Source organism: Orycteropus afer, unplaced genomic scaffold, assembly GCF_000298275.1.
Source record: "Orycteropus afer afer isolate SDZICR_OR568_19922 unplaced genomic scaffold, OryAfe1.0 scaffold00236, whole genome shotgun sequence".
NCBI lineage: Eukaryota > Metazoa > Chordata > Mammalia > Tubulidentata > Orycteropodidae > Orycteropus > Orycteropus afer.
Window position 1 is genome coordinate 1,894,637 of NW_006921823.1, and position 11,920 is coordinate 1,906,556.

At 38.3% G+C, this 11,920-nt stretch overlaps 1 protein-coding gene across 1 annotated transcript in view; it reads right to left on the minus strand.

The window, feature by feature from the left end:
• The window catches only part of SPIDR (scaffold protein involved in DNA repair), a 737,299-nt gene that overhangs the window by 266,445 nt on the left and 458,934 nt on the right, over positions 1–11,920 (minus strand). Inside the window, 1 exon segment of the mRNA XM_042782083.1 lies at positions 643–651. Coding sequence (XP_042638017.1) covers positions 643–651 — 9 coding nt within the window.

Below are 11,920 nucleotides of genomic sequence, written 5' to 3' on the forward strand. Positions count from 1 at the left end.
TAATATGTGTCTCTTAGGGCTACGTATTCCTAAGTGGAGATCAAAATACCCGGACTATATATATATATATATACACACACACATATATATATATATAACCTACACTCGGTGTGAATGAGAACAAAGCATGTTAGACTAGCCACACAGAGAAAGCAGCAGTGATAGGTTAAATGGCATCTTGTGAATAAGAAGTTAATTTTCTCTCCTCTAGAGCATTTTAGCTTATAAAAATAAAAAAACCTCACTGCCATCGAGTTGATTTGACTCAGCGACCCCTCGCTGAGTTTCCTTGGGTTTTTGAGGTGGAGGAGTGGCTGTTGGGTTAGAACCACCAGCCTTCTGGTTAGCAGTCAAATGCCTTAGGCACTACACCACCAGAGCTCCCTTATTTAGTTTATATGGCCCACTAAAGGCTAGATGGAAGGAAGGTTGGGGCAATCTACTTCCGTATTGATACTGCTTTGGAAACCCAAGGAGGGATTGCTATGAGTTGGGGCCGACTCTATGGCACATAACAACAACAACAACAACAGAGGCTAGATATTTCAGCCAAAATGAATGTGCAGATAATAAGAGAACCTGCACATACTCCTGAATTCTATTGGTCTAAAGAGTATAGTGTATACTCATTGTTCTGGTTACCTAGAGCCACTCTGACAGGAATATACCACAAATGTGAAGGCCTTAGCAAACAAGTTTATTCTTACAATTTGGAGGCTTTAAGTCCAAGTTCAAAGTGCCAGGCTCCAGGGACTGGGCGAAAGCCCTTCGACCTTTGGCTTCAGCTCTGCCTCCTGCTCCTGGCCCACTGGAGCTAGAGGCATTTCTTCACTGAGACAGCTGCTGGCTGCCGGGGCTGAGAAGCCCCAAGGTTGACAAGGAAAAAGGCACAGTCCTGATGTTGCCAAACCACATAGCATGCCATTAACTTAAGTCCATTGTAAGTCCCAAGGTTGGCAGAGCATAGCAGGCTGCTGAGCAATGACATGGCTACATGCAGGGTCTAAGCATGCCATAGGCTAGAGAACATTCTCAAAGCTACTGCTTATACACAGAAAGTAGACCATATACCCAAAGCAGCTACTCAGCTGCTTGTGGTAGATCCCCCCATGGAGTGCATTGCCAGTCTCATGATGGGGAATAACTACCACCAGCTGCCCAGCCACTCAACCAGGCCCAGCCAAGTTGACACACAAACATAACCACCACATTCATCAAATGGCAGCTTGACCAAGGTATGCCACATATATAATCAAGTATGGTATTTTGTAGCAATCTAAAGTGATGAAACCCTTGGGTGGCAAAAAGGTTAAGCACACAAATACTAGTTGAAAGATTGGCAGTTTCAATTCACCCAGAGACACCTCGCAAGACAAGCCTAGCAATCTGCTTCCAAAAGGTCAGAGCCTTGAAAACACTATGGGGCAGTTTAACTCTGTACACATGGGGTCACCCTGACTCAAAATCAACTCAATGGAAACTAGTAACAAAAACAAAGCTTAAGAAGCACTTTACACATTATCTCTTCAACACTATAAAACAATATGTCAAGTATATTATCATCTCTATTTTATATTGAGAGTATCAAAGCTCAGAGCAGTTAAACAAATTGCCCAAGGTCACATGACCAAGTGTTCCATACCAGAGCTAGTACTGGAATTTAGATCCTCTTCTCACTCACTTTAACTTTTTTTTTTTTAAAAAAAAGAATTTACATTTAATGTTACTTTGAGCCATATTTTTATGTTACTTACATGTTTTCTTTAAGTGTTCTTCCATTTTTCCCAGTGCCCCTTCTCTTCCTTGTGATTTATGAAACCTTTTACAATGGTTTTGATTTTGTCTTTATCTTGATTCATAAATTTGATGTTATTTCTCTAATTTTGTAATTTAACATATCTGAGAGACCAAGTGTGTAAAGAAAAGCTAACATTTCTAAATGTCATTGTTTGACCTCAGTTGAAAGGAAGGAACTATTTTATCCGAAAATTATTAATACACTCAGCACTGTAATTTTACATATTATTTTCTTTTTTTAACTTTTTGTTATGATTTGAATGAAGGGTTACAGAGCAAAACAGTTTTCCACTCAGCAATTCATATATATTTTATTTCATGCCACTGGTTGCAAGCTTCATTATGTAACATCATCCCACTTCCTCCCTGTGTTTCCTGTTTCCATTCCTCCTTCTTCCCTCTCTCCTACCTCCTGAGCTTTGTCTTTAGGTAAATGCTTCCCTTTTGATCTTGAATGGTTAATTGTTCTAAGGAGTTTATACCTGTCAGTGTTCACTTTATACACCTGTTGTTTAGCTGAAAGTTGAATCAGGAGGGTGAGTTCAGTTCCAGTTTAAAGGGTGACTGAGGACCATAGTCTTGGGAGTTCCACTAGTCTCTATCTGACCAGTGAGCCTGATCTTTTATATGACTTTAAGTTTTGTTCCACATTTTTCTCTCACTGTGTCTGGACTTTCTAATGTGATCCCTTTCAGAGTAGTCAGTAGTAGTAGCTGCGCACCATATAGTGCTTCTGGTCTAAGTATTGTGGAAGCTAAGTTTTGCACGTCCACCAGTCCTTTGGACTAGTTGTTTCCACGTGTCTTTGATTTCTTCATTCTTTGAATTGGATGGAGATAGGCCAATAGTTGTGTACCTTAGATGGCTGCTCACAAGCTTTTTAAGATCCTAGTTGCTGCTCACCGAAGTATAGTGTAACTACTATGGATTATGTTGTGCCAGATGACCTGTGCCATAGTGCTGCCAGACTATGGTCCTGAGCCCCCTAAGCCCCCAGGCCCAGTGACTCATTCTCTCAAGGTGTTTGTTCATGGCTTAGTTTTCACAACTTTGCCCCATGCATGCTCGACTACATTCATGGATATATTTGCAGCATATGCAAATTCATACGTAGAAATATCCTCTGTCAAACAATGCATCTGTAGGTGTCATCCCATTTGCCTTCCCACATTTATCCAGTTTGTATGCTTATCTATGTATTTGCTCATAGACTACTATTATTACTGTCATTGCAGGATTATGTATGTAATAGTATTTACTTCTGTTACTTTTAACTCTGTGCTCCTCTCAGAGTCCTCCTTTGCCTTGGGCATTTTGTGCTAACTTTCCACTTACTGTATACTGCCTTTATCTTCACCCAACTTAATATGTGTTTACCTGTATTTAGTGATTTATTCTCCCTTCCCCTCATATCCTTGGTAACAAAGAATGTTTCTTTTGGTGTGAAATCTTCTCTTGACTTTTTATAATAGTGGTCTCACTATTCGTCCTTTTGTGATTGACTAATTTCACTCAGCATAATGTCCTTCAGGATCATCCATGTTTTGAGTTTCACAGACTTGTCATTATTCTTTAATGTTGTGTAATATTCCATTGTGTGTATATACCACAGTTTGTTTATCCATTCATCCATTGATGGGCATTTAGGTTGTTTCCTTTTTGAATAGTGCTGCGATGAACATGGGTGGGCATGTATCTATTTGTGTCATGGTTCTTATTTCTGTAGGATATATACTTAATAATGGGATTGCTGGATCATATGGTATTATTATTTCAAACTTTTTAAGGAAGTGTCATACTGTTTCCACAGTGGTTGCACCATTTTACATATTCTTTTCTGCATGTAGTTCAATTTTCACTTCAGAATACCTAAGTATATACTTACACTTTCAAGTGTTATTTTGATGAACAGTAGAAAAGTTGGAATTGTAAAAGAAAAGTCATTGAAAATTCTTTTTTTATCATCTGAAGACAGTAAAAGGAAAATATTAGACAAAGAAATTTCCTTATTTGTCTAGATGAAGGGTTGGCAAATTACAGCCTGTGGGCCAAATTCTGCCTGCTACCTACCTCTTTTTGTGAACAGTTTTATTGGAATAGTCACATCCATTGTATTATTGTCTATGACTGCTTGCACACTACAACTGCTCAGTTAAGTAATTATGACAGAGACCAGGCATCACCTGCCAAACCTAAAATAGTTCATATTTGACTTTTTTATAGAGTACATTTGACAGTCCCTGGTCTAGATACATACACACTTCATTTTACTGTGCTTTTTGCTTTATTGAGCTTTACAGATAGTGCATTTTTTACAAATTGAAGGTTTGTGGAAACCCTGTGTCAAGCATTTTTCCAACAGTATGTGCTCACTTTGTGTCTCTGTGTCACATTTTGGTAATTCTCATAAAATTTCAAACTTTTTCATAATGCTGTTGCACCCTTAAGAGACCACTCATCCAAAACTCACTGCCATTGAGTAGATTCCAACACATAGTGACCCCCATTGGTTTCCAAAGCTGTTAATCTTTTTGGAAGTGGACTGTCTCATCTTTTTTCTGCAGAGTGGCTGATGGGTCCGAACCATTGACCTTTTTGGTTAGTAGCCAAATGCCTTACCACTACACCACCAGAGCTCCTTTAACAGACCACAGTGTAGCATAAACATAACTTTTATACACACTGGGAAGCCAAAAAAAAAAAATCAGTGTGACTTGTTTTATTGTGATGTTTGGAACTGAACCCACAATATGTCCCAGGTATGCCTGCAAATGAAAGACAAAATCATGACCTACTGAGTTCTAGGCATCTCATCTTTGTTGCCTCATTTAAACTCTTAATAATTCTGTGAGGTCTATGGCAGGTGAATTTCTTCTAGCATCCTAACACATATACTTACTAATTTGGTAATACTATCATAGGGAGCTCTATGGTGCAGTAGTTAAAACATTCGGCTGCTAACCAAAAGCGTTCAGCAGTTTGAATCCACCAGCCATTCCATGGGAGAAAGATAAGGCAGTCTGTTTCCATAGAGATTTACAGCCTTGGGAACCCTATGGGAACAGTTCTATTCTGTCTTAGAGAGTGTCTATGAGTCGGAATCAACTTGCTGACAGTAGGTTTGGTTTGATTAATAATATCATACACTGTTCTGAGGAAAAGAAAGAGTCAGAGAGAATCAAGTAAAATTTTTCCTCAAGCTAGGCTAGGATCTTGTGAGAGATACTTTAGCTCATCAAATAGCTGCTGTGACTGTCAGAGGAAGAGTCTTCACCCTAATATTTTCAAGATTTAATCATTTAACACTTTTTAAAGGTTAGATCTCACTTTTGCAAATACATTCCGTTTAAGAGTAGGATACATTTTCCAATTTCTGATGAGACTGATCCAGAAAGTTCCTGAGCCCTACCAAAAGGGAAGAACATGCTCAACATTTCACAAGCTGAAAGAATGAAAGAAAAAAAAAAATTTCAAGCCTTGAATTGTAATATTGAAAGATCCTATGGGTAAGATAGTGAACAATGCAAGAAGCATCAGAAGAAGATGGAAGTAATACCAGTCACTGTACCAAAAAGAATTGTTAGACATTCAATGATTTCAGTGGTACCATATGATTAAGAACCAATAGTACTGAAGAAAGCAATCCAAGTTGTATTGAAGGAACTGGCAAAAAACAAGGCTCCAGGAATTGACAGAATAACCACTGACAAATTTCAACAAATGGATGCAGCACTGGAGGCAGTTACTTGTTTGCACCAAGAAATTTGGAGGATAGCTATCTGGCCAACTGATTGGAAGAGGTGCATATCTGTGCCCGTTCTAAAGAAAGGTGATCCCACAGACTGTGGAAATTATTGAACAATTTCATTTATAGCACATGCAAATAAAACTGTCTTGAAGACAATTCAAAAACCGTTGCGTATTGACAGGAAACTTCCAGATATTCAAGCTAGATTTGGAAGAGGGCTTAAATTGAGGGGTATAATTGTTGATGTCAGATGGATCTTAGTTGAAAGCAAAGAATACAAGAAAGATATTTTCCTGTTTCATTGACTATGCAAAGGCTTTTGACTGTAGGATCATAACAAATTATGGATAACACTGTGAAGAATGGGAATTCCAGAACACTTAATTGTACTCATGAGGAACCTGTATAGAGACCATTCGAAGAGAACAAAGGGATATTGCATGGTTTACAATCAGGAAGGGTGTGAGTCATGGTTGTATCCTTTCACCATATTTATTGAATCTGTATGCTTAGCAAATAATTTGAGAAGCTGGACCACATAAAGTGGAATGTGAAACCATGATAGGAGGAAGACTCATTAATAACCTTAAATATGCAGATGAAACAACCTTGCTTGCTGAAAGTGAAGATGATTTGAAGCACTAACTGTATGGATTACACCTCAACATAAAGAAAACAAAAATCTTCATAACTGGACCAATAGCAGCATCATGATAAATGGAGAAAAGACTGAAATTGTCAAAGATTTAATTTCACTTGGATCCACAATCAATACCCATGGAAGAAGCAGTCAAGAAATTAGATGTATTGCATTGGAAAAATCTGCTGCAAAAGACCTCTTTATAGTGTTAAAGACCAAAGAAATCACTTTGAAGACTAAGATGCCCCTTATATGCATGTGAAAGCTGGACAATGAATAAGGAAGACCAAAGAATTGATGCCTTTGAATTGTGTTGGTGAAAAATATTGAAAATACCAAGGACTGCCAGAAGAATAAACAAATCTGTCCTGGAAGAAGTGCAATCAGAATGCTCCTTACAAGCGAGAATGGCCAGATTTTATCTCACCTACTTTGGTCATGTTGTCAGAGTGGACGGGTTCCTGGAGAAGGACATCATACTTGATAAAGCTGAGGGTCAGTAAAAAAGGGGAAGACCCTCAAAGAGATAGATTGACACAGTGGCTGCAACGATGGGCTCAAGTTTAGCAAGGATTGTGTGATGATGGGACAGGTCTGGGCAGCGTTTTGTTCTGTTTTACACAGGGTTGCTATGAGTTGGAGCTGACTCGATAGCACCTAACTATAACAACACAGACTTCTGGCTACTTTAGAATACTGGCTAAGTTGGTTTATCCTTTAATCCCAAAACAAGCTACATAAAAAAGCAATAAATATTCTCCATGAAAAATGTTTCTCCTTTCCCATTCCATTTCTATACATATAATTTCTGTCTAGAGATTAATGATTTCTAAAATATTAATTTTTATCATGTTGGTCAAGCCACGAATATCTATAGCAATATGAGCAGTTCTGTTTCACTTAGCTATAAATGGCTGAGTAAATTATTCTCTACTGCCTATAAAATGATGATTCCCTGCTGGGCTGGAACAAAAAACAACTTTCTCCACCCATTTTTAAAATGTTGACGGGAAAATATTCTATGTAGCCAAATCTAGCTCTCTTTAACAGTGGAAGGTAAAATGTGGAAGGTGGAAGGATGGGCTAATTTCATAGGGAAAGCTATATATATATATAGTTGATTCTCCTCCTTTGTTTTTTAGAATCTGAATAGCATCCAAAGAGTTCCTGTATTCTAAATCACATACCATGATAGCACATGAGTAACAAAATCTGTTTCCATTAGAGGCTTTTATCCTGCGTAAGAGACCTGCACAATGACAGCCGGCTCAGGGTAACTGTAACCAGCTACAGCTGGTTCATGGCTATAAAAAGAATTCATGAAAACACAAATGTGAACTTCTCCATTCCCCTTGGCGCAGATGTCAAGGCTGCACAGAGACAGCCTTTTCCAAATGCTCTGTGAGCTGAGTGCTGCAGAACCTGCCAGGTCTGGTTTTCTCGAGTTGTTTACTGAACAGTGTGTGCAAGACTCCAAACACTAATGGGAACAAGGGAAAGGAATCACATGTCAGTTAACTCACAGAGCCAATTTTCCAGACAATCATGAATTAGTTCTATGACAAATAAGAGACAGAGAAAATGTCAAAAACAGGGATAGAGTAACTTAAGCAATTTCATAAAAACAAAAACATGCATACACATGAACAGTTTTATCATGAAAATATATTTTTAAATCTGAACTAAAATAATGCCTAATCAAATACTCTCTCCTCAGAAGGAAGGTTGCCCAATCTACTTCCATAGTGATACTGCCTCGGAAACCCAAGGAGGGGTCACAATGAGTCAGAGACAACTCGATGGCACATCAACAACAACAGCAACAGCAATCAAATAATCTAAGTCTTAAGTAAATGGAAGTCATTTCTTATTGAGTGACTTGCTTCCCAAGTGGAAATAACTTTGATAGAATATCATGACTTTAGTTGCATATGTGGCTAAAGATACAGCATGCTGATACTAGAAGTGACTTTCTCCAATCTAGGCATTCACCTTATACTTAAGCACGACTTTTCATTTATTGAATACATACTTATGAAGGCACTTTTTTAAGTTAATTTTGTGTTAATTCTGTTGTTCTTTTGAAAAAAAATTTAAACATTTACCCACCAGCTTTTTAGATTCAAGAGCAGGAGCACAAAATACTGTTTGATGAATCTACATGAGGGCAGTTTCATAGAGCAATTATTCCAACTGAGGCCTCCTTAACTGTTGCTGGCAATGATTTTCTTCTTTTAAAGTAGCTATTTTTTTTTTTCTTTCTCTTTTTATAGTATTTCTTCCCTTCCCCTACCACCTCTGGCAACCACCAAAGAAAGTTTGGTTCCATATATAAACTTTTCCTTGACTTTTTTTTTTTTTAAATAAATTTTTATTGTGATTTGGGTGAAAGTTTACAGAGAAAATTCACTTTCCATACAGCAGCTTATATACACTTTGCCTCATGACATTGACTACAATTTGCCACAGTGCAACAGCTCCCCTCCCACTTCCTCCCCATAGTTACCTCTTCCCTGTGTCCTTCCCTCCCATGCACTCCTGCCCCCCCAGCTGTCTCCCAATGCATACACAGCTCTTCTATTCTCCCATGATTGATTTCTCCAAGGAGTGTATCTACATAATGTAAATGTTCAGCTCAGATGGCTGTCTTTTGTTTGGCCGGAAGTCCCAAAAGGGGGTTCACTCCCTGACCTGAAGGGCAGCTAAGGGCCACAGTCTCAGAGGTTCCATCAGGCTCGATCATCAGACCAGCAAATCTGGTCCTTTTTTTTTTTCCAAATTATTTTGAGTTTTGTTCCACGTTCTCCCACTCTATCGAGGATCTCCTATATAGCTCCCCCTCCAAGTGGTTGACAATGGTAGCTGGGCACTATCTAGATCTTCTGGTCTCATAGTCATGTAGGCTGAGGATCACATGGTGTATCAGTCACTTGGACTAATTGTTTCCATGCATCTTTGGATTTCTTCCTTCTCCTTTGCTCTGGACGAAGAGACCTATTGTTGCATCTATATGGCTGTTTACAAGCTGTTAAGATCCCAGTTGCTACTCGCCAAAGTAGGATGTGGAACCGTGTTTCTGTGTAGTATGTTATGCCAATTGAGCTTGATGTCCTCTGTGACTATGGTCACAAGCCCACAATGACAACAACCTTGCCCCTTTTCAGCTGTTCTATATATGTGGAAATTCCTACAGAACATACAAATACACTTGTAGAAACATTGTCTGCCAACTCTATACATAGTCTTGGGCAAACTCCCCCCCATAGAGATATACCTAATAGTTCAGCTTGTCCACCCATCTATCCAACCATATATCAATGTTTGCCTTAGCTGACAACGCAGTACTGTATATGCATAAGGATTCATCTTTGTTGTCTGTACCTCCCATGTACTCTCCATGTCTTCCTCTTCCACAATGCCACCGTATTGATCACTCACATTTGGTACATTGCCCTTCTCTTCACCCAAATCAATACTCATCTCTACCTATCTAACAGTGTTCCCTCACGTCTGTCCTACCCTGGGTAACCAACAAAGAAAATTTCCTTCCATATAGAAACCTTTCTTTGACTTTTTACAATAATGGACTAATATGATATTTGTTCTTCTGTGATTGCCTTATTTCACTCAGCATAATGTCTTCCAAGTTCATCCACGTTATGTGGTGTTTTGCAGATTCTACATTATTCTTTAGGGTTGCACAGTATTCCATTGTGTGTATGTATCATAGTTTGGTTATCCATTCTTCAGCTGATGGTCACCTAGGTTGTTTCAATCTTGTGGCTACTGTAAATAGTGCTGCGATGAACACGGTTGTGCATATATCTGTTCTTGTCATGGCACTCACTTCTTTAGGATATATACTTAGTAATGGAACGGCTGGGTGAAATGGTATCTCTAATTCCAACTTTTTAAGGAATCGCCATACTGCTTTAAACAGTGGTTCTACCATTTTACAGTCCCATCAGCAGTGTATGAGAGTCCCAATCTCTCTGCATCCTTGCCAGCATTTGTCACTTTCTGTCTTGTTGAACTTTGCTACTAGTGCTGAGGCCAGATGGTGTCTCATTGTTGTTTTGATTTGCATCTTTCTAATGACTAATGGTCGTGACCATTTCTTCATATGTTTGTTGGCCACCTGAATATCTTCTTTGGTGAAGTGTCTATTCATGTCTTCTACTCATTTTTAAATGGGATTATTTGTCTTTTTGCTGTTGAGGTGTTGGAGTTTTCTATAAATTTTAGAGATAAGTCCTTTGTCAGATATGTCATTGCTGAATATTTTTTTCCCAATCTGTAGGTTCTCTTTTGATTCTTTTGGAGAAGTTGGAAGCACACAAAAATTTAATTTTTGGAAGGTCCCACTCATCTAGTTTGTCTTCTGCTGTTTGTGCATTTTGGGTTATGTTTCATAGTCTATTTATTGCCATATATTGTTGTTATGTGCTATCGAATCGGACCTGACTCATAGTGATCCCTCCTTGGGTTTCCGAGGTGGTATCACTATGGAAGTAGATTGCTCAACTTTCCTTTCGAGGAGTGACTGGTGGGTTTGAACCACCAGACTTGTGGTTAGCAGTCAAGTGCCTTAGGCACTGCACTAATATTAGGTTGCCTAAATTTGCCCTTAGTTTTTCTTTGAGGAACTTTATAGTTTTAGGTTTCACATTTAAGTCTTTGATCCATCTGGAGTTCGTTTTTGTGTATGTTATGAGGTACAGATCTTGTTTCATTTTTCTGCAAATGGATATCCCGTTTTCCCAGCATCATTTGTTAAACAATCTCTTCCCCATTTACTGGATTTTGGCCCTTTGTCAAAGATCAGCTGACCAGAGGTCAATGGATCTATATCTGGGTTCTCAATTCTATTCCATTGGTCTATGTATCTGTCATTATACCAATACCAGGCAGTTTTGACTACTGTGGCTGTACAGTAGGTTTTAAGATTTAGGAGTGTGAGACCTCCTACTTTGTTCTTCTTCTTTAACAATTCTTTGGTTATCTGAGGTCTCTTTCCTTTCATATAAAGTTAGTGATTTGTTTTTCATATAATTAAAGAATGTTGATGGGATCTGGATTGGGGTTGCATTGAATGTATAGATTGCTTTGGGTAGAATGGACATTTTACAATGTTCAATCTTCCTTATCCATGAACATGTTTATTTCTTCCACTTATGTAGATGTCTTATGGTTTCTTGAAGTAGTCTTAAATAGTTTTTTTGTACAGGTCTTTTGTGTCCCTGGTAAGATTTATTCCCATGTTATTTAATTTTTTTGGTAGCTATTGTAAATGGTATTGATTTCCTTATTTCTTTCTCAGCAATTTCTGCTAGTATAGAGAAATCCAACTGGATTTTGGATATTAACCTTGTATCCTGCCACTATGCTAAATCTCTCAATTAGTTCCAGGAGATTTTTTACTGAGTTTTCTAGGTACACAATCATATCATCAGCAAATAAGGATAGTTTGACTTCTTCCTTACCAATTTGGATGCCTTTGATTTCTCTTTCTTGCCTTATTGCCTGGATATGACTTCCAATACAACATTGAATAAAAATAGAGGGAATCCTTTGTCTGGTTTCCATTTGCAAGGGGAATAGTTTCAGTCTCTCTCCATTGAGAAAAATTTTGTCTAATGGCTTTGCATATATGCACTTTATTATGTTGAGGAATGTCCCTTCTATTCCTATTTTGCTGAGAGTTTTGATCAGGAATGGGTGTTGGATTTTCTCAA